Source organism: Vicugna pacos, chromosome 16, assembly GCF_048564905.1.
Source record: "Vicugna pacos chromosome 16, VicPac4, whole genome shotgun sequence".
In the NCBI taxonomy this organism is placed as follows: Eukaryota; Metazoa; Chordata; class Mammalia; order Artiodactyla; family Camelidae; genus Vicugna; species Vicugna pacos.
Window position 1 is genome coordinate 62569047 of NC_133002.1, and position 21099 is coordinate 62590145.

The 21099-nt window shown below is 57.6% G+C and overlaps 1 protein-coding gene across 16 annotated transcripts in view; it reads right to left on the reverse strand.

Moving 5' to 3' along the window:
• CCDC57 (coiled-coil domain containing 57) overlaps window positions 1-21099 on the reverse strand; it is a 71504-nt gene that overhangs the window by 20519 nt on the left and 29886 nt on the right. For 11 of the 16 annotated variants that reach the window (XM_072939912.1, XM_072939916.1, XM_072939909.1 and 8 more), the window contains 3 exons: window positions 17406-17509; window positions 14723-14923; window positions 9689-9863 (listed from right to left, as the gene is read on the reverse strand). In XM_072939912.1, the coding sequence (XP_072796013.1) occupies window positions 9689-9863; window positions 14723-14923; window positions 17406-17509 (480 nt within the window). Of the gene's footprint in view, window positions 1-3328; window positions 3588-9688; window positions 9864-14362; window positions 14515-14722; window positions 16522-17405; window positions 17510-21099 lie in introns of those variants that run through there. The other 5 variants (XR_012059906.1, XR_012059905.1, XM_072939923.1 and 2 more) reach the window with 4 other exon arrangements.

The following is a 21099-nucleotide window of genomic DNA, read 5'->3' on the forward strand; positions in this document are numbered from 1 at the left end:
TGAAACCGACAAAGGCTTGATCTCCAGAATATATAAGGAGCTCATATGACTTAATAAGAAAAAAACAAACAACCCAATCCAAAAGTGGGCAGAAGACCTAAACAAGCAATTCTCCAAGGAAGGCATACAAATGATCAATAGGCACATGAAAAAATGCTCAATATCACTAATTATCAGAGAAATGCAAATCAAAACTACAATGAGGTATCACCTCACACCAGTCAGGATGGCCATCATTCAAAAGTGCACAAATGACAAATGCTGGAGAGGCTGTGGAGACAAGGGAACCCTCCTCCACTGCTGGTGGGAGTGCAGTTTGGTGCAGCCACTATGGAAAACAGTATGGAGATTCCTCAAAAGACTAGGGATAGACTTACCGTATGACCCAGGAATCCCGCTCCTGGGCATATATCCAGAAGGAACCCTACTTCAAAAAGACACCTGCACCCCAGTGTTCATAGCAGCACTATTTACAATAGCCAAGACATGGAAACAGCCTAAATGTCCATCAACGGATGACTGGATAAAGAAGAGGTGTTATATTTATACAATGGAATACTACTCAGCCATAAAAGACAACATAACGCCATTTGCAGCAACATAGATGATCCTGGAGAACGTCATTCTAAGTAAAGTAAGCCAGAAAGAGAAAGAAAAATACCATATGAGATCGCTCATATGTGGAATCTAAAAAGAAAAAACAAACCCCATAAATATAAAACAGAAACAGACTCACAGACATAGAATACAAACTTGTGGTTGCCAGGGGGGCGGAGGGTGGGAAGGGTCAGACTAGGATTTCAAAATGTTGAGTAGATAAACAAGATTATACTGTATATAGCACAGGGAAATATATACAAGATCTTGTGGTAGCTCACAGCGAAAAAAAATGTGACAACGAATATATGTATGTTCATGTATAATTGAAAAATTGTGCTCCACATTGGAATTTGACACAACATTGTAAAATGACCCTAACTCAATAAAAAAAAGTTAAAAAAAAAAAAAAGCAGCAGCAGCAGCAGCAGGTGTGCTGCTGAGACTTGGCCCCAACACTGGACGGCACAAGAACTAACTGCCCAGGACGGAAGGCACTGATGAGGAAGACGCAGCGGTTGTTTGGAACACTGTGGGTGTGACTTCAGTGTGCTACCTTCTAGGCACGCAAGGAAACCTTCCTCTTACCTCTTAAGCTGTGTGTAGTCCATAAAAACCTAGCGGTCCCTGGCTTTGTACGCTAAACTGAAACATTTCTAAGTGATATCTTAGTCTCCCTGCCTGAGTCCCCCAGAGTCCTGTGCGGTGTCCTCGCTCTCCTGGCAATAGAGCCACTTGCGCAGGTTCACACCTGTCCGTGTTCTCACGAGAACTGGACTGGAAACACGGATTCTGCAGCCGGGGCCCCGCCTGGACGGCCAGATGTGAGAATGATACTGACTGGATCGTCAGGACCCACCGCTTGTCAGCAGCCGATACCCACAAAGCCCTCCCAGGAGAGCGGCCAGGGACCAGGCTTACAGAGGAAGGCCGTCTCCCAGCGGGTCCAGGAACCTCAGGATATTTTGGAAACCTCAGGAAAATGGGATTTGCTCAACATCACCGGGCCGATGAAACATGGCGAGCTCTTGGCTTCTGGGACTAAGAAGCTTTCAAAAGTCTGATCTGAAACCCTGACACAAACTTCCAGCAAAGTGAACTCAAGGCCAACGCGGTGAAGTCACCTCTTGCTGCACCTAAGGAAACAGTCAGGCCCTCGTTTTGTGATCAAAAATCACCTTTCTTTGAGTTTGTTTTTTCTTAAATCAAAAGGGAAAAAACTGTGCCTCAGTGGAAACGCACTGCCTCCCGCACAGCCCCGGAGCTGGGAGGGTCTTGCCTTCCCCCGCGCCCTGCGCCCGTCCCTCGTCCTGCAGAGTCTTCCTCGGCTTCCCTCCCTCTTTAGAGAAACCAGTTCTGCCTCCTTTCGCAATTCAGTTCCTTTACTCCATTTAAATGGGTGACCTCTTGACTCTTCCCAGGAACTGGCTGTAACATCCGACTGGTTTGGTTTCTGTTGGAGAGCTGTGCTCCACTTTTTTCTGAAAGTTACCCCTTCACACTTGGTTTAAAAAAATAACATTAACCATGATTAAACACCGGAAGGGCCGCTGAGTGACACGCGCCACGGTGAGCTACGACCGTCGTGAGCACGCCTGCTCTAAGTGGCGTGGCGTGGAAATGGATACAGCGCTGGGATGCAGAGCAGACGGAGGCACGGATGGAGACAGGTGCCGTGCAAACTGCAACACAGAGATCACAGCTCTTGGCATTCCAAGTCGACAGGTATCAAAAGCTCAGAATGCTATTAATCACATTTAACAAGGCTGCCCAATGGCACAGAGTCAAAAGCGGAATTCAGCTCATGCTTAAAGGTAACTGAAGGAGTTCTGAAACCCCCTCTTTCGAAAATTAACCAAGGGAAACCTCACTAAAACGGGGTCGGGAGGCCAGACGGGGAGCTCTCACGTGTCCCACACGTCAACTCAGATCCCAACAGGGAGGCCAACTCGCACCTCCCACAGGAAGCGCCTCACAGCCGCCAGCGGGAGGGAGAAGGCCACTGTCCTGGCCTGGGAGCAGCTCAGCCAACGAAAAGCCACTGCACTTCCAACTCCCGGCTTCCTCCAATGGGCTCTTTGTTTCCGACAGCCCCTCCCGCCTTCCCCGGCTCCTCTGTAAAAGAGCTTCCTCTCTCCTGCTTCACCCAGCTTGCATGCGGTTCGCCGTGATTGGATGTCCAAATTAAAGTTCTTTGAGCCTCCTGAATAAACCCATTTTGCTGGTAAAATAGCTGTTTTAGGTAACATTACACAGAGGTCCCCCAGAGATGCAGAGCAGACCCCGAAGACCCCCAAAGCTGGCGTGCAAGCAGGCGTGGCACCCAGAGCCCAGCGAGCTTCGCGACTTTTTTTTTCTCGGCAGCCCTGGAGTTTGAGGGTGAGTGCTCCCAGATCCAAGCTCGTCTTTTTGCGTTTTAGAGATCCCTGGGATCTGTCTAAAGGCTTCATCCTTTCCATCAAGGCCCTGCTTTGTCTGTGAGCTCTCACTTGGCACCTCGGCCTGACTTGAAGTCAGGCTGCTCCTCCTGGAACTGTGCTGGCCTTTGGTCCAGTTCCTTTTGGAACTGGGCCATTCAGCCATTGGCCTGATACCTTTGGGATCAGGCTGGTCCTCCTGGAACTGAGCTGGTATTTGGTCTGCAAGCTGTTTAATAATTACCCCCTTTGCTTTAGAGAAAACAAAAACAAAAACAAAAACTCTGAAAAACGGGATTCCAGTCATACAGATGTTCCGAGGGCACCCCCCATCCAAGGGTCCCAGCTGATTTTATGTTTAAAAACCACGGTCCCTCTTCATGCACATTTCTAACAAAATGGACTGACTTAGCCCAAAGTAAGTTAGAACATCAAAGGCCATCATGGTGAACTTCTGGACTTCTCAAGCTTTTAAAACTGTATTAGACAGCCATGGTAGCGGGGAGGTGGGTGGAGCTCAGTGGCAGAGCGTGTGCTTAGCATGCACGAGGTCCTGCGTTCAATGCCCAGCACCTGCATTAAAACAAACAAACAAACAAAAAGACAGCCATGGCTCTGAAATCATCAGAATTAAATTGGACACCTATTTTGAGACTTCCAAACATTACCAGGAATCTGCAACCGTCTCTCTGCAAATATAACAATTACAATAACTGAGGCAAACAATCAAAGAAAGACAAAAACACCTCCGAAGCCTCCCGCCCATCTCCCCTGACTGCTCTGGTGTCATCTCTCCGGCCCCCACCCCCTTGCCTCTGCCCTGGGCTCTGCCACCAGGGCCACCTTCACCCTCAGAACTATCAGAACACGCTCTTTGAAGTGAAACCTTCTGAGGCTCCAAACAAGCCCAGATTACTTATGGCCCCTGATGCAGGCTGAACCGCCGGACTTACTGGAAGTTTCCTAGAGGAACTGGAGACCCCGATGGGTCTGCTGAAGAATTTATTGTGGTTATTCAAACCTACCAATCTGGTTTCTCAGGTTTACATCAGTTAGTCCACTTTTGGTGAGAGGCAAGCCAAATATCAGTTGAAACTAGCCCGATGGAAACACCCTAGAGGGGATTTAGTAAAACAAACGCTGGCTTCAGGCAAGCAGCTAGAACACTCGCTGAGAACCTCCACTGCAATCACAGCGGCCTTTCCTGAGCCTGTTGGTGGGAACAAAATCCAGGTCTGCACACAAAAATCTGATGAACCTGTTCCTGACTATTATAATCGACTTCAAATTGTTTTTAAAGAAAGTTCTGGTTTTCCTTCAGAGAGTGAAGCCCCTCAGACAGCCTTTAATTCCACACTAGCAAATGGGCTGAACCAGATCTTTCTCTTTTAGATAAAAGGACAAGGTGGGGGAGGGGGATAAAATAGGAGTTTGGGATTAACAGACACACACTACTGTACATAAAACAAACAACAAGGACCTCCTGTAGAGCACAGGGAACTGTATCCAATTTCTTGTAATGAGCTATGATGGGAAAGAATTTGAAAAAAAATGTATGTATAACTGAACTGCTTTGCTGTACACTTTAAACTAACACCAAATCGACTACACTTCAATAAAAAATAAAATTAAAAAAAAACGACAAAGGTGGGGAAATGACATTCACTCTAGATTTAGTTAACCTGGCAAACCAGCTCACTCGAACCCAAGAAGTCATCTAGAAGAAAGACCACTAAATTCTTAATCTTCAACTCCTGCAAAGGCCCCTGAACGAAGCCAAACACCTTCTAGGTTCTGCTGTCTTGCAAAGGGCCAGGATGCTGGACAAGGCCTGTTACAAGTTCAGGCATTCTGGGTGCCTTCAGGCGTCCAGACAGCCTTTCCAGCCTCTTCCCAACTCCCAGTCAGGGGCTCCGAGGAACGACAGGGGCCCCTCCAGCCGTCTCTGAATCAGCTCAGAGAAGCCCCTCTGCAGACTGGGAACCCACTTGTCTGTCCTTGCTGACAGCAGAGCCTCTCTCAGCGCTCGACGCTCCCCACACGCCCCGCAATAAAGCAGACCCTGCCTCACACGCTAACGTGGCCCAGGTAGTTGGGGGTCCCCAGGGAACCTCAACGGGGCCCTGGATCTGAACCTGCTCCCTTCGCTGAGGCCCTCTAAGAGACACACCTTTCCCCTTAGCTCCTCCACCCCATTCGTTTACTAGGCTGAGACTTCTTGGGAGAGTATCATGTGGGAACCTCTTTCTCTCCAAACAGGGAAATAGTTTTAAAATCTGACAGTTGCCATGAAAACAGCCAAACAGGTGAATTAAACGGCCCTCTGGCCTCTTTTATTTGCTCGTCCCCAACAGTCCTGGAGCTCATTCTGGAAGCACTGATCATTTTGTCCCCAGAATCAACTGCAAAATCTCCAACTGATGCTGGCAAAGTCCACAGTGCACCTCCTGTCCACATTCAGACGTCCCCTGAGACCCCTGCCCGGAACCCGCCAGGGCCCTGCAAGTAGAGAAGCCCTCAGGCAGAGAGCCCCCGACACACGGCTCTGAGGCTGGCGCCAGGGCCTGTGATCGTCCTCCTCCACCTGCGAGAAAACCCAGGCTCCCTCCCTTGCATGTGGCTCACCGCGGGTGCTCGTCCCAAACTGCAATTCTCTGCTGCTCCCCAGTGAAGCCATTTTGCTCGGAAAGTGACCGGCCATTTTTCTGTCTGGGTTAACACTCCCAGTCAACGTGAGTGAGACAGAAAGCCTGAGCCTGTAACGGCAGCACATCTAGCGACTGAGCACACCGATACCGCCAGCCCTCGACACCACTGGGTGTGGCCACTCACTCCGATAGGAAATTCCACCTTAGAAAGTGCAGCTAGTGAACAAGAGAGAATAAAATAAATGCTTAAGAAAACAGGGAAAGAACAGCCAAGTAAACCCAAGGAAAGGAATGAACAAAGATGAAACGGAACCTTCTGATAAAGACACAGGAATCCACCCCCGGCTCCGAGCAGCTGCCTCTGAGGAAGCCCCCGGACAGGCGCAGAGAAATTCCATACACATCCGTGCGTAAGTTGAGAAACGCTGCCTAGCTGTAAAATGACTATAACTCAAAGAAACTTATAAAAAAAAAAAAAGAGCCCAGTGCAATGGTTTAATGGGTGGGGGGGGATCTTAAAAAAAGAAAGAAAGAAAGAAACACTGTCTAACACGCTGCAGAAGAGATAAGAAGTGGGAAGAGGCAGCATTTAAAGAAACAGTGGCTGAGAATTTTAAAGAGTGGAAAAGGCAACCAGCAAGTCTCAAGTCTTCACACACGGATCCCTGAGCAGCTCAGATGGAGGCGGGCAGCCCCGGGTGGACGCGGGACGGCACACGGGTCTGCGGGACAGGAGCGGGACCGGGTCAGGAGGAAAACCTCAGAGCAGCCGGGGGGGGGGCCCCACTCCCGCCCCCAACGAGGAAGGGGCTCAGACTGATGCCCGCTTCTCCGAAGACAGAGGAGTGCTGTGTTTAAGAATGTTGTAAGAAAAGGCCAACACAGAGGCCTCTTTCCAGCTGCACCATCGTTGCAGAAAGTAGGCAAAATAAAATCGTTTTAGGAAGACACAGAGAGTTCGCTGCCCACAGACTGTCCCTGAAAGAAAGACCCGTTCCCCGGACGGAAGGCCCTTCCCTCCCCGGACCCTCAGAAGACGCGCAGCGTGGCAGGGCGCTGACGCCAAGGAGCAAACGTGGGAAGAGCCTCAGCTGACCAGTTCATAAATGTGCCTGGAAATCACTGCTTCGGAGTCAGTAGGGTTCACCGTGGGGTTCTGGGTGCGTATGTGTGACTACAGTCAATGACTGAAACGTGAAGGAGTGTTTTACTACCTGTGTAACCGTGCCTAAGAGAGCACGCGGTGGCCCCTAGCCACTCAGAAGGAATGATGCGAGACCCCGGTCTGTTCTTTTTCACCAAGTTGGGAGAACGACCCGGTACTGAGACACCAGCGGCCAGAACACACAGACGCAAATTTAAACACAAGTTACAGCGATGAACCACGCCACCTCACGGAGTCGGCAGAAACCATTTCCTAATGAACATCTAGCTTTTGTGACATGCTTTCCCTGCGCAGATGGCCGGCGCTCCCCCGAGGGGATGGCCTGCAGAGCAGACTGGGGCCGCGGGACACGCGTGTGTGGCGTCCTTCGGCAGGCGTGTGCGCCCGGCTCAGCCACGTGGGAGCCCGAGCACAGTCAGGAACCTGTGTTTCCGTACAGCTGAACAATTTCTCAGCCTTCATTTAAATTTTTACAGGGGGAGGGCGCAGCTCAGTGGTGGAGCGCGTGCCTAGCACGCACGAGGTCCTGGGTTCACTCCCCAGTCCCTCCTCTAAACATAATCAAATAAACGAACCTAATTCTCTACCCCTCAAAAGTTTCTAAAATTAAATGAAAAATAATATTTACAGTGAGAAAACAGCTTTTATAATCAGAGGAAAACCGAAGGCCTTTTAAAGCACGTTAGCTGCCCCGTGCCTCGTCTCTCTGACATTCTGGAAAAGGCCAGACCACGGACCCAGTGGGACGGTCAGGGGTCGTCCGGGGTGGGGGAGGGACACCTGGCACTGCAGAGGGCGTCAGGCAGTGGAAACATCTGTATGACACTATCGTGGGACCCTGTCTTCACGCTTCTGTCCAAGCCCAGACCCACCCCGCCAGGACCAAGGGTCCAGGTGTCGATGCATCGAAGCAGCTCACGGTTGTGACAGACGCCCCAGCCGGTGAGGACGTCGTGACAGGGAGGCTGTGTGTGCGCGGCAGGGGTGTGTGGGCAGCCTGCGCCTTCTGCTTAACTGTGCTGTGCACCTGAAACTAACCCCCCAAAATAAAGCCTTCGAGGCCTGTTAGATGTTAAGGCCCTGCGACCCATCACCTCAAGGACTCCCGGCTGTGTGCTGGGTCCGAGGAAGGAAAAGCAGAGCCGGGGGCAGGAGGAGGGGCAGGGGGCAGGGGTGTGAGGGCGCCAGAGCCTCCGTCCACGCCGCTGGCCGCCCGTCTCTGGGCCCCCACCCCCGCAGGCTGTGCTGGAGACGCTGCAGTCTGGGCCTCGTCCACAGCAGGTGGTGTGCTGGTCTCTACTTGGGAGGTGGGGGGGCACTCAGAGCCGGGCGGATGCGACGTAAACAGGGACTGGGCCACCTGCGGACACTGCCCCCACCCCCTCTGCCTGTCTGGAAACGTGGATCTGGGGGCCTGGACCCAAGAGGGAGGCCCGTGGCTGGCGCAGGGGCCTGACCTGGTCCGAGGGGGATGTGGACTGAAGGCTGGACAGGTGGCGGCAGGTCTGGGTCTGCTCCGCCAGGGCCCCGAGGAATGAGGTCCCTTCCCAGCAGCAGACAAGCGAGGACAAGCCTCAGGGCGGGTCCTGCCTGGCGGCGCTGAAACCAGAGGTAGCCAGAGCAGGTGTGGCTGGACGGTCTTAAGGTTTTCATATTGCTCGGTGACGACGAGATACTTCTGTCATGGCGGGTCATTCTGTCCCACTGAATGACGGCAGCCACACAGTTTACGAACCAGATAAACCATCTTTGTGAAAAAATGCATAGACTAGTCTTGCCAAACGCCCCTGCTGTCAGGTCCAAACACCCGTCGGGGAGCCTAGAAACCTTTGGCCCCGTGGTGCACGGGGGGGGGGGGGTGGCTGACCCAGAAGGAAACAGACTGTGCCGTTGACACAAACTGCAGGCGAAGCAGAGGTTCCCAGAGCAAAGCCCGCCCTCCTCCACTGTCTTCTCCCCGCGCTCCTCCCCCAGGCCCCCGGGCACACGTGCACCACGCTGCGGTGAGCCGCCTGGCGCGCGGAGTGTGGTCGGAGGGCCAAGCTGGTCCTCCCCACGCGGCGAGAGCGCCCGGCCCCGCGCGCCTGGCAGTCCTGGGGGCTCCTCCTGGATGTGCCGCCGGGCCCCCCGCGGGCGCCCTTTCTGGGCGCTGGTCCTTTTCCCAGCAGGTGTGTGGGAGACACTCCCCCAGCCTGTTACGGGCTTTCTCTGTGTTCTCGACGGCTCTTCCTTAGAGACGCTTTAAAACGTAATGGCGTCAGATCTGTGGATCTTTGACTTTCCCATGTCTAGCTGTTTTAAATTAGGCCTGTTTGTCTGTTTGCTGGAGGAGCTGGGGATTGAACCCAGGACCTCTTCTTGCACACTAGGCATAGGTTCACGGAAAAAGTTCATTGGAAGGAAAGCCAGAGGGAGCAGGAGGAAGGTCTGGGCCTTGGGGACCCAGGAGGTCACCCTGGCAGAGGCAGGGCTTGGCTTGGAGGCCAAGGTCAAAGAACAGCAAAGTTTAGACGCGTGGGCGGGGAATCGATGGGATTAAGACAAGACAGGGAGCCCTAAGGGCTGTTGGACGCAGGCAGCAGGGGCAGAGGGCACGGCCCGAACGCCCTGGGGACAGGCCGCCTCTGCGGCCGTCACAGGGACCTGCCGTGTTCCGCTCACACACGCTGCCAGGGGAGTGGGTTCACGGGGCTCTGCGTGGGGCCTCGCCTGGCTGCACTTCTGCTCCCCCTCCGGCTCTCGGGGGGTCTGGGTCAGGCCCCCACCTCCGCTGGGCACCCCCTCCCCAGGGCACCTCTGGGCGCTCTGCATCCACCGTGCGGGAACCCGGCGGGGCAGGCAGCACTCTGGGCGGGACTCACTGGCGAGGTGGCCAAGCTCCGCGCGGAGCCGGTTCCCCATCTCCAGGAGCTGCTCCTTCTCCTGGCGCAGCCGCAGGATTTTCCTGGCTGCCTCCTTGAGTTTCCTCTGCAGGAAAACGGCCTTCGGGGTCTGCGCCCCCTGGTCCTCGGTCCCCGTGGGTCCTGCGTCTCTGCCCTGTGAACAAACCCCTGCATCAGTCAGTGTCGGACAAGCCCTCAGCTGGAAAAGGGGACACGAGTGTGGCCTGCAGACGGTGGGGCTGCCGCCTGACTGCTGTCCCGGAACTGGCACCACGGGGGACGCCCCTCCAGCACGACAGACAAGAGGGACGAGGGTTTCCCGCTCCAGCAGCGAGACAGAGACCCGCCAGGCATCTGGGGCCGTCTCTCTCACGGGGGTGAGGAAGGCCCTGGAGTCTCCCAGGCCAAGGCCTGTTGCCCTCAGTCACTCCGTGTGCCCTGCTCCAGCGAAGAGGAGCCAGTGGGCACCCGGGCCTGGCCTCCAGTGGTGCCCTCGGACCGTGGGAGCTACACACATGATCGGACCCCTTCGCGGGGCCCCGTGGTCACCAGCCACCCGTGTGCTGCCTTCCTGGTGTGGAAGGGGGCTGACAGAGACCCTGCAGGAGGCCTGTGCTGGGACCCCAGCCTCCCTCTCCTCTTCCCGCCCCGGGTCCTTCTGGCCTTGCTCACTCAGCGCCCTGCCTTCTCTCGGCTCCATGTCTCTATCACCGTCCCCAGCTGCAGGCCCGCCCAGGGTTCCCACCACCCTGACCCTGACAAAGGTGTAGAGAGAAAGCAAAGGAGGCTGAGGGAGGGAGCGGCAGTCTCCTGGGGCCTTAGCTTCTAGGCCTGGGGCTGCCCTGGGCCAACACGGAGGCCTGAGCCCCCTCGCTGGGCAGCACTGTGCGGCCCCCTGTCCCACTAGTGCCCCCACTACCCCAGCCTGGACCTGAGGTCCAACCGTGTGGCTCCTACGCAGATGCGAGGTCACACCCGCAGGTGTGAGGGGCCTTTGGAACGGGGTGGGGTGTCGGGGAGACAGGGAAAAGGAGACTTTGTGTGGCAGCCTCTGGGCTGGGCGGGGGCCCAAGAGAGCCTGGTGTCCGAGGCCCAGGGCCCCGAGGGAAGAAGGTGGCCTACTTAGGCTTGGCCACTCCGACACCTGTGAAAAGCCACACTGCGCAGATCCGGCCCGCAAGCTGGCGCCTAACGAGGAACCGGCTCTGTGCCCTTGGAACAGGCCAGCACGCCCTGTCCCGGCCCCGCTTCCTGGTGTCCCTTCCAGGGCTGGCAGGCGCATGTGCCCTCGGGTGGCCTGGGAGCCAAAGTGACAGCATGACGCTGCTTCCCACGTGCCTGACTGCGGCATGAAGGGCGTGGAGGTGACACTGCACGGCGGGGGCTCAGAGGAAGTCCTCCGCCCGCAGCCCCGGGCCGGCTGGCTCAGGGGGTCCAGGGAACAGGACGTGAGCTGGGCCGCAGGCTGGCAGCGTCTCGGAGGTGTGGGTTCACATACAGGGCTGCACAAGCCCCGGTGGCTGAGCTGATCCCCCGGGAACGCCTCCCAGCTTCCAGGTGTGTAGCCTGGCTCTGGGGGACTGGCCAGGACACCCTCTCTCCAGGGCTGATCCTCTACAAGGACACGCTGTTGGGGTCTCGTGTTATTTTAAGTCAAGAAAGGGCAATACTGAAAACAGAAACTCTGCAAACCTCAGAACACCCAGAGATTGGAAAATCCCAAAAGCAGGCGCCCCTGCCCCCACCCCAGAGTCAGCCCGGACAGAGCCAAGGAGCTGGGACTGTCCAGGACGGGGCTGGGCTGGGGGCTGAGCCCTGGTCTTGACGGCTCAGGTTCTGATCACCGTGGCCACACGGGGGCGGGGGCTGCAGGCAGGGGATCCACCTCTCTCCAGCTCAGTTCCTGGCAAGATGAAACCTGTTCTGATGACTCCAGAAGCTCCCCGGCATGGACAAGATGCTCATGATGGCCTGAGACACCCAGGAGCTTCTGAACCGCTGTGTTTAGGGTCTGGGGTCCCACCCTGTCCGCCCGCCCTCCCGCCCTCCCTCCCTCCCTCCCCTGCGCTGAGCGCTGGTCCCGCATCTCAGCCAGAGGGAAACGTCTGCGAGGCGGAGGAAAAGCTGAGGGGTCCTAACGATGATTCTGTTCCCAAAGGGAGGTGCGGAGGGAGTGGGCTCCAGGGAGAAGAGAGGCGGGAGGCCAGGCCAAGGCCTGGGGAGAGGCAGCAGGTCCCGAGCTTCCAGGCAGAGCCAGCGGGAGGGCTCGCCAGCCAATACTGCCCCCCAGTGGTGGGGGAGGCCCGGGGACCTGGCAGCGCGGCCCGCAGGAGGGCGGGGCCTGAGTGCGCACCAGGCCGAGGGACACCGGGCTGAGAAACAGGAGGCTGCAGCCGCCTGCCCACCAAGGTCTCCTGTGACTATGGGGAGCTCCTGGGGTCAGCAGGTCCCTGACTTTCTCGGTGGGGGACGGGCCTCGTGGGGCAGGGTCTCAGGCCCGCAGAGAAGCCGCACCCCGCCACGTACATTCCTCCCTGAGACACTGGAGGGTAAGCTGGAGGCATCGTGCGCCTTTACACCTGAGCACGTCCACGTGCGCCACCCAAAAGCAAGCACATCTTCACAGTAACCTTTGACCCGAACCAGAAGCTTCCCAGGGACGTGGTGGTGTGATCTTAAAGCAAAGCCCACGGGCACCTGCCCAGCAGTCCAGCAAGCATCCTTCCTGGTGCCCTCAGTCCCCCAGCAGGACGGTCTGTGGGTTTCAGTGTGTCCTGGGTCTGGGCCTGTCTGAAGCTTTGTGCTTAGACTCTGGAGTGAGGCTGTGTCCGTCTGTCCTGCACTGGCAGTGGAAGCGGATTCCTTGGTTGGGGGTGGTCCACAGGCTACCCTACTGGAAAGGCACTGTTTTCCTTTCGCGACTGAGAATTTGGGGGTAGGGGTGGGTGCAGATTGGGGCAGAGCGTGTGCTGAGCATGCACGAGGTCCTTGGTGCATCCCCAGCACCTCCGTGAAAACAAATGTGCGGGTGCCACCACTCAAACAGCTTGTCCAGCATCCACTGAGGCCTTCCCATTGCCCATCTGCAGTCGACCTGGTCAGTGAGGAAGGGCTTTCTGTCCTCCTTTCCTTCCTTGTCCGCACACCTGCACCGGCGTGACTGATTCCCTGTCTTACTCAATGCACTGTGACCCTGGCTCTGGGACTGATGGTCCTGGAACAGGTCAGTGGGAGCCCTCTACCCCTGCAGGCTGGTTCCTGCCTCCTTGTCATGTCTCCATGGTGGAATCAGCCATGTACCCTGGTTACTCTCAGCAGAGCCAGAAGTTCAGGATCCTGCTCCGGGCCCAGGGAGTGCTCACCGCCGGCACAGACAGCCCCTCGGGCGCCAGTGGGCAGAGCCGGGTGTGTGAACACCTCCTTCTTTCTTAACCCCAGCTTTCACTCTGGAGACTCCAACCCCAGCCCACGGGGCATCCTGGCCCTCCTGACCGCCTCGCCCGGCCCTGGAAGCCCAGAGCCCGCACCCTCTGCTCCGGGCACCACACCCGCTGGGCTGTGATGGCTGGGAGCAGGGGTGGGTCTGGGCCAAGTGGAAGGTTTTCTGTGCCTCCAGTTTCTCACCCAGGAGAGACCCACTAAAATCACAGGATGGTGAGACCTGGAAGGGGCGTGGGACCCTGGTAGTCGTGCAGAAACTAAGGCCCCAGAGCTCGCTCTTCCACCCACCCTGGGACAGCAATGCGGCCTCACGCTGCTTCAGCTCCCAGCCCTGCTGCCCTGGGATTCAACACCTGGGGTTTAACTTCCTCTCACGTGCACGGTCTCGTCCCTCTTCGGGACTGGTGAGTTACGGGAGGGCCCCGGTGGCACCGGGAGAAGCGGCGGCATCGCTGCTGGCACCTGCTGCCCAGCCGGGCCCAGGGCCCCTGGACTTACCCTGAGTGACAGGGAGGTCTGGGGTCCTGGGAGACAGTACAGAGGGTTTGGTGCCCCCTCCCCAACGCCTGCCTGTCCCCCGCAGCAGGCACTCCTCACACGTGCACCCCACCACGGCTCGGCTGGCCCCCTTGTGTTCCTTGAGCCAGAGAGGGCTGTCGGCTGCCTCTCCCATCCAAGTCCTCCCAGCCCCTGACAGTAGGTCCCGGAGCCCTGGCGCTCCTGTGTCCCTAAGTATCGCTCTCAAAGCCTGGCCTGTGGGCCGAGAGCCCCTGGGACACACGTGACCCAAGCTGCTTCTGCCTGAGGACTCCCAGCATCTTCCAGACGTCACTTTACTGCCCTGAAACCTTCCGTCATGAGCAGGTCACTGTCTGCAAGCCCAAGGTAACACAGGTAACGCGGGTGATCACAGGCAGCTGTGGGTCAGCCCAGGTGGCACATGCAGTCGCAGGGGGCAGACATGCAGGTGACCGCAGGTGTCTGATTGTCTCAGGGGGCGGGTCCGGATGCCGGTCTTCACAGCATTTCCACCCGGTGCACGCTGGGCGGGAAGGTGGCCCAGGTATATGTGCGACCATGATGTTCCCTCCAGGGACCCTGGCTCACCCCAGCCACGAGGCTGCCCTGGCACTAGGTGCGGGCCCAGGACAGGAGAGTCCGGGGCGCCCATGCCAGGGGGCCGGGCCTCCCCTGCTCCAGGCAGAAGCTCACCTTGGAGCCCACCCACGAGGAGCCTCTGGAAGCGAGAGCCACAGCCTGGCATCCGTCTCAGGGCTTCACAGGCCCTCGAAGTGCACAGTCGAGGACTCTTGTGTCAGAGGAAACAGAAGAGCCCCGTTCACACGTGCAGGCTTCCTGCCTGGCTTTAAATGGAGAGACTTCCGAGACTGGAGGGCAAGCGTGTCTGTCCGCCCCCACGCAGAGCCAGGTGGGGAAGGAGAGGGAGAGCGGGGCAGGCCCACCGCCGGCCGACCTGTCCTCGAGACCAGCCCCGCTCGGGACGCAGTGAGCCCACAGGGGAGAACCCCGGCCGGCCGGCGGGAACGCGGGCACAGCCGGCAGGGCACCTACCTCTCCCCCGAGGGCCATGGTGTCTGAGGCGGGCGGCTGCTGCCTGCTGGATGCGCCCCCGCCTTCCTTCCAGGCTGACCCGAGATGCTTCTCAAGCTTGGCCACCTGCTTCTGCAGCTGCAAAACCTCCAGGTGCACCTGGTCCAGCTCGTGGGGAAGCTCTCGCTGGATGGCGTCCATGTCCAGGGGCCCCCGCAGCACCTGGGAGACCGTTTTAGAGTCAGAGTTAGGAAGGAGGACGTCGGCTCTGGAGCAGATCTTTGGGGAGGACAGGAAAACCAGAAGGACACAGGCCCGTCAGTCTCCTCTCTGGCTTAATTCCACCACCCGCAGACCCACACCCCCACCACCAAAGCCGCTGTTCTTCTGGCCCCACTGGGCCAGGCCCCGAGGCAGCTCCACTCACGCCCCCAGAGTGGACACATGGGGACGTGGGCACCTGCAGCAGCGCCCACACACTGGACCCCAAGGCTGGTCGGGGAGGGTCTGTGCACGGACGGGTCTGGACAGAGGCCTCAAAACCCTTTTCCTGGGCTCCAGTCCCGGGAGGCATGGACAGACGAAGTCCTAAGCCTGTCCCAAGGGAGAGGACGACCGGTGAGCAGACAGAAGGCCGAGGTAGACCGAAGGGGCAGGAGAAGCCTGGCCGGGGGCACGAGCTGGGGGCTGCAGGGTGGCCAGGAGACCCCGACGCAGGGGCCCGGCCAGAGCCCGGCCATCCCTGCCTGCAGCGCCTCTCCCGACGACGGGGGGAAGGACGGGCAGGGGCACAGGAACACCTTTCCGCACCCTCGACGGGCCCGTTCGATTCTCAGGGAGAGAAACGTGACCTTCCTGCTCCGGGGACTCCTACACAGGACTCGCGGTGAGTGTCTCGTTCTTTGTCACAGACACACCGGAAAAGGTGACCATCTGATACACAGACACTGGCAAGTAAGAAACAAGTGGCACTTCTAGGCGGGCCGTGTTTCTCAGGTAACCTTCATGGGCACCAAGAGAAAGTCACAGCTCTCGTTTCACCGTTGACTTCCTGTTTGGCGACGGTGGGGCAGAGCTGGGAAAGGCCACAGACCTGAAGACCACCCTCCCCTCACGTGTGGCGGGTGACGGAGGTCTGCAGCCCTACAGACAGCAGCAGGAAAGGGGGCGCACTCGCCTCCGTCACAGCAGCACAAACGTGCTTCATGAACCACGACAGGGCGTCTGACTTCCGCGCACGGCCTGCTCCCTGCAGGGGATGGAGAGCTCAGTGTGGTCTGCACCAGCCAGGAGCTGTGTCACGGAAGACGCAGGGCCTACGGGATGGTGTTTCATGTACTCGTGGACTTAAAAGGACATGTGAAAATTGCCTCACGGGAAACACAGGTGCAAAGGCGGCAGGACGTGTGATCCCGCAGCACCAGCAGTGAGAACTGCGCTTCCAAGGGCTCTGTCGAGACTGTGAGGACGAGCCAGGGACCAGGAGAGGGATTCTGCAAAGCGCACGTGCCAAGGGCCTTGTGTCCAGGACATGCCAAGAACTCTGGCAACTGAACAATAAAAAGACAGACAACCCGGTCAGAAGCGGGCAGAGGACATTCACGGACGTTTCTCCAAAGATGACAGATGAATGGCCAATAAGCACGTGAGAAGATGCTCAACGTCATTTTCCACCAGGAAAATGCAAATCTCACCGCGTCAAGGTCCACCTCGGGCCTGCGGGGACAGCTGCAGTCCGGAGGACCCAGGGGCCGGCGCAGGTGAGGACCACTCGCTGGAAGCTCCCCACGCGCAGCTGGGGGCGGAGCGCTGCAGAAACCCTTGGCGGGTCCTCAGAAGTTAATGACAGAACTACCCTGCAACCCGGCAGCTCCACCCACGTGTGCACCCGGACACCTGCGCAGCCCGTCCATGGTGCCCCAGGGCCCAGCAGTTTGGGGGAATGACAGCGCGGGGTGTCCTCCTTTCTCCAGAGGGAAGAGGCTGGGACACGGGCTACACGTGGATGAGCCTCAAGGACCGGACGCTGGGTGAAGTGAGCAGGTCACAGGCGGACAGATTCTGCATGACTCCACGTGGAGGCTCCCGGAGGAGCAGGTGCAGAGACAGAACGAGCAGAGGGGCCGGGGCTGGCGGGGGGAGCGGGGCGTCGGCGTTGAGCGTGGACAGGGTTTCTGTGCAAGTGATGAAAAGCTCTGGGAACACAGCAGTGACTACACTCGCCATCACTGAACTGTACGTGTGAAAATGGTGACCTCTGTTGTGGACGTTCTGCCACAGCTAAAAACCCCACTGAAGTAAGCGCTACCGTGAATTAGCAGCAGCAAGGCGCGGGCTGTGGCGCCCGCTGGAGCCTGTCCCGCTGGCCCGTCTGCACCGGAAGCAGAAAGGCAGCGTCCGCCGAGGGCTCCAGACGGCAGCGGGGACTGCGCTCGGCACTCATGCCGTGGGCTCCCGCAGGGCTCGGGCCCGGGGACCCGCCAGGGCAGGCAGAGACCGGGCTCCGAGTGCTCGACCACAGGCGCTGCCCCGGTGTCCCCCAGGCTCCCTAGCCTCACCGCGTGCCCTCCAGGAACACACAGGAGGGGAAGCGGCTGCCCCTACCATGACCCCTTCCTGGGAGGGACCCTGAGGCACAGAGAGGTCATGGCCAGGTCCCTCTCTGGTCAGGAGACCCCCAGCTTGAGCATCAGGGTGGCCGTACCTTCTGTCTGAGTCGCGCCACCAGGAAGTTCAAGAGATGTGCCCTGTCTCGAAGCCGCCTGAGCGCCAGCCCCGTGGATGCACCATGGCCCAACGCAGCCCCTCCTGCAGGAACAGCAGATGAGTCAGACACATCTCCCCGAGCCCAGGGCCTCCCCACCAACCTCCGCGGAGCTGGGCATCCTGTCACCAGGGTGCAGGCGTGGCCTCTTGGCTCACTGTCCCCCAGGCCTCGCGGGCATGGTGGGGTCCCAACGAAGACTGAGAGGTGCTGCCCGTGAAGAGTGCTCCCTGCGCTGGGAAAGCGGGACTCTGCAGAGAGAAACCCCAGCCTGCCCAGCTGGTGTCCAGCAGGGGCAAGTCTGCACGACCGCCAGTCGCTTGGCTGGCTGGGGTCACAGGGCTCGTGTGGCCCACGGCTCAAAGAAGGAATCACAGAGGCCGTCAGAAATTTCGACCCGAATTATTGCAAAATCATGACTATTAAAACTTGAGGAATGCATCTAAAGCGTCCTTTCAAAACTACTTATTACTTATTTAGGCGTAGAAGCTTATTTTAGAAAAGAAGACAAATGAGCTGAACATTCATGTCAAAAGTGAGGGGGAAAAGACAACCAGAGTAGAAGGAAGGACGGGACAAAGCCGACGCTGAATGCTGCGGAAACGGGAAGCTGAGTGCGGCAGGCGGCAAGACCAGCGGCGGTTCTTCGCAAAAGCCAGGTCCCGGGAGAGGCCGGCCAAGAAACAGGGACAGAGACAGCGCAGCAAACGGAAGGGCTGTAGCTCTAGAGCCCGGAGGCTCTGAAGCCCTGCGGAGAACACACTCCCATAAGCAACTTTACGCCGAGGTTTTGGAAGTTTAAGTGAAACAGACAACTTTCTAGCAAAACACAACATCAAAAAATGACACAGAAAGGCAGGTCTAGACAGCCCTAAACCTGTGAAAAGCCCGAACTCAGTTTAAAATCTTCCCACAAGGAGAATTCTCTGCCCAGCTGGTTTCACGGTTGAAGTCTGTCCACTGGTTATGGAAAAATTAACGTTAGGTCTAACACGAGCTTTTCCAGAAAGCAGAGAAAGAGGGGCCTCTCCCAACAGGTCTGCGAGGCCAGAACAACCCCGACTCCGAGCCCCGATGTGGACGCCGCGAGGAAGCGGAGGCGCAGGCCAGCCTCACATGTGAACATGGATGCGCTCGTTCCCAGCGAAGCGCTCGCGGAGCACACCTCTCTGAGTTTACTCCGGAAACACAGCGCTGCTTTCACATCGCAGGCCAGTTTAAGCCTCTCATTCCGGACGAGGTGAGTGTGCCCCACCCGCCCTCCCCTAAGACAGCGGGAGCCCCAGACACCACACGCTCTGCTCCGGGAGGAGGTTCCGGATGGTGAGGGAAAGCAGGCAGGGAGGCTGGGAGCTCGGGCTTCAGGGGCCGGGCCGCAGGGAGTCCCCCCCGGCCCGTCTTCCTGCACAGGCCAAAGACACCACTGAGCTGAGACCAGGAAAAGGGAGCCCCGCAGCTGCCGGCGGGACAGAAGCAGAGCTGCAAAAGGCTCAGCGAGGGCCGGGGCCCCACGACGTGATCCTCGACGTCCATGGCAGAATCCAAGCTCCTCAGTGGATCAACAGCAAGGAAAATCTCCCCTTGAATGAAGAGACAACAGCAAGGTGACTGTGGAATTAAAGCTGCCCCAACAGGCAATCTGACACACCCTTAGGGCAAGTGGTAAAAACAGAAGTTTCAGCAAAGGAATGCAAGATACAAAGGGAAAAAATGGAAATTTTAAACCTGAAATGTTGTAAAAATCTCACTGGATGGGCTCAGTAGGAGAACCTGAAGATACAGACATTCTCTAGCCTGAGAACGGAGAGAACACCGGGACAGACACCGGGGTCCAACGCTCTCGCCATTCGAGCTCCAAAAGGAAAGAGAGGAGCTGTAAAAATACCTGAAGAAGTGATGCTTGAGACCTTCTCAAACCTGGCCAAAGACAAACACCTTCAGAGTCAATGTCCAAACGGATGAGCCAAGGAACCTACGCCCAGACCGCCATCAGCCGATTCTGAAACCACAGACAAACTCTCGAGAGCAGCAGAGCTAAGTGACGCTGGATCTGTGGGGACAAGGACCCCAGCGGCATGGGCTTCTCAGAAGGAACCGTCGCCCGAAGAAAACGGTGCAGTTTAAGTGCTGAGAGCAAAGAACTGTCAACTCATCATTTTACACCAGTGACTGCACCCTTCGGGGGTGAAGGTGAAGAAGTCTCAGATGAAGGAAAAACCAAGGGAGTTTGTCACGGCAGCCCTGCTGGAAGGAACTGCTAACCACAGAACTTCAGACACAAGGCCATCTGGCAGCCTGGAATCAGGAAAGAGTCGAGGAGAAGGATCTGGGTAAGAGAACGGACCGTACTTTTCCTCTTGAGGTTTAAAATCATGCTGGACATCGAAAGCAAAAATGGAAACCCTGCCTGATTTTGCCACGTGCGGAGACGCAGCAGTTGCGGCAATAAGGGCGGGGCGGCCTGCCTGGTGGTGCCCCCACGCTCCCCCTCAAACTGCAACATGCTGACACCAGCTGACTGTGATAAGTATACTGTGGTCTCTGGAGCAGACACTGTTTGCAAAGCACCCAGGGAGACACACTCAAAACCGCAGATGAATTAAAGTGGAACGCTAAAGCACACCCAAGCGCCTGGCAGGGAGCAAAGAGGAAACGGCAGACTAGGCTCACGACGCAGCACCAGCCTCCGGGTGCAGACGGTCCCGGCGGTTCGTCGAGGTGTCAGCAAGATGGGTTTAAAAACTGGCCTAACTAGTTGCTGCCTACGAGAAACTCCCTTCGAGTGTGAGAGGGAGGTGGGTTAAAGGTCAGTGGCGGATGATGACACACAGGCAAACGCCTGTCAGAACAGCGCAGGGTGGGGGGGCCGGCCCGAGAGGAGGACCTGGGAGGAAGCAGAGCGTCACAAACGCACGTGAAGGTCGGCTCGCCCAGGAAACGCAACGGCTCTAGACAAGCACACGCCTAACGGCAAAGCTTCCAAACACACAGAGCAGAGCCCGACAGAGTCGTGAGAGCGAGCAGAGGTCTGTGTTACAACAGGAGCTGAGACGGATATCCTTAATCTGACTGATTTTAAAAAAGTTAGTATTAAATCTAACAGTGAAATGTTGAACGTTTTCCTCAGAATCGGGAAGCAAGCCAGCTGTGATCAGCGTCTCGCTGGAGACTCCACCAGGGGAAGTAACACCAGAGAGAGAAGCAGGAGACACCAGCGTCGGGGCGGAGGGGGCTTCCAGAACTTAGGACAAGACGACGAGGAAGCTGGACGCCCCGCTCGCCCGCCTCTCCGTCCTGGCCCACAAACCACGCGGGGCACCGGGCTGCCTGGTGGGGCCGTTGGCGTTCGGGGGGCCTGGCACGGAGGGCGGGGCCCCTGGGCGGCAGAAGGGCCTCCACGGGGGGCCGTGCGCACCTAGGCACCGGAAGCGGACGGAGTTGGGAGCCAGGCTTCGGCTGTTAGAGGAGGAAACCAAGAGCAAGGAGGAAGGAGGCCAGAACGGGCCCTGTGGTGCTGGCCTGACCACGGAGCAAGTGACCGACCAGTAAGCTTGTTGTAAATTAAGGCCTTCGGCGATGGAGCCCACCATTTACGTGGAGACAGGGTGAGGGGTCGGGACGGTGGGCCGAGGGG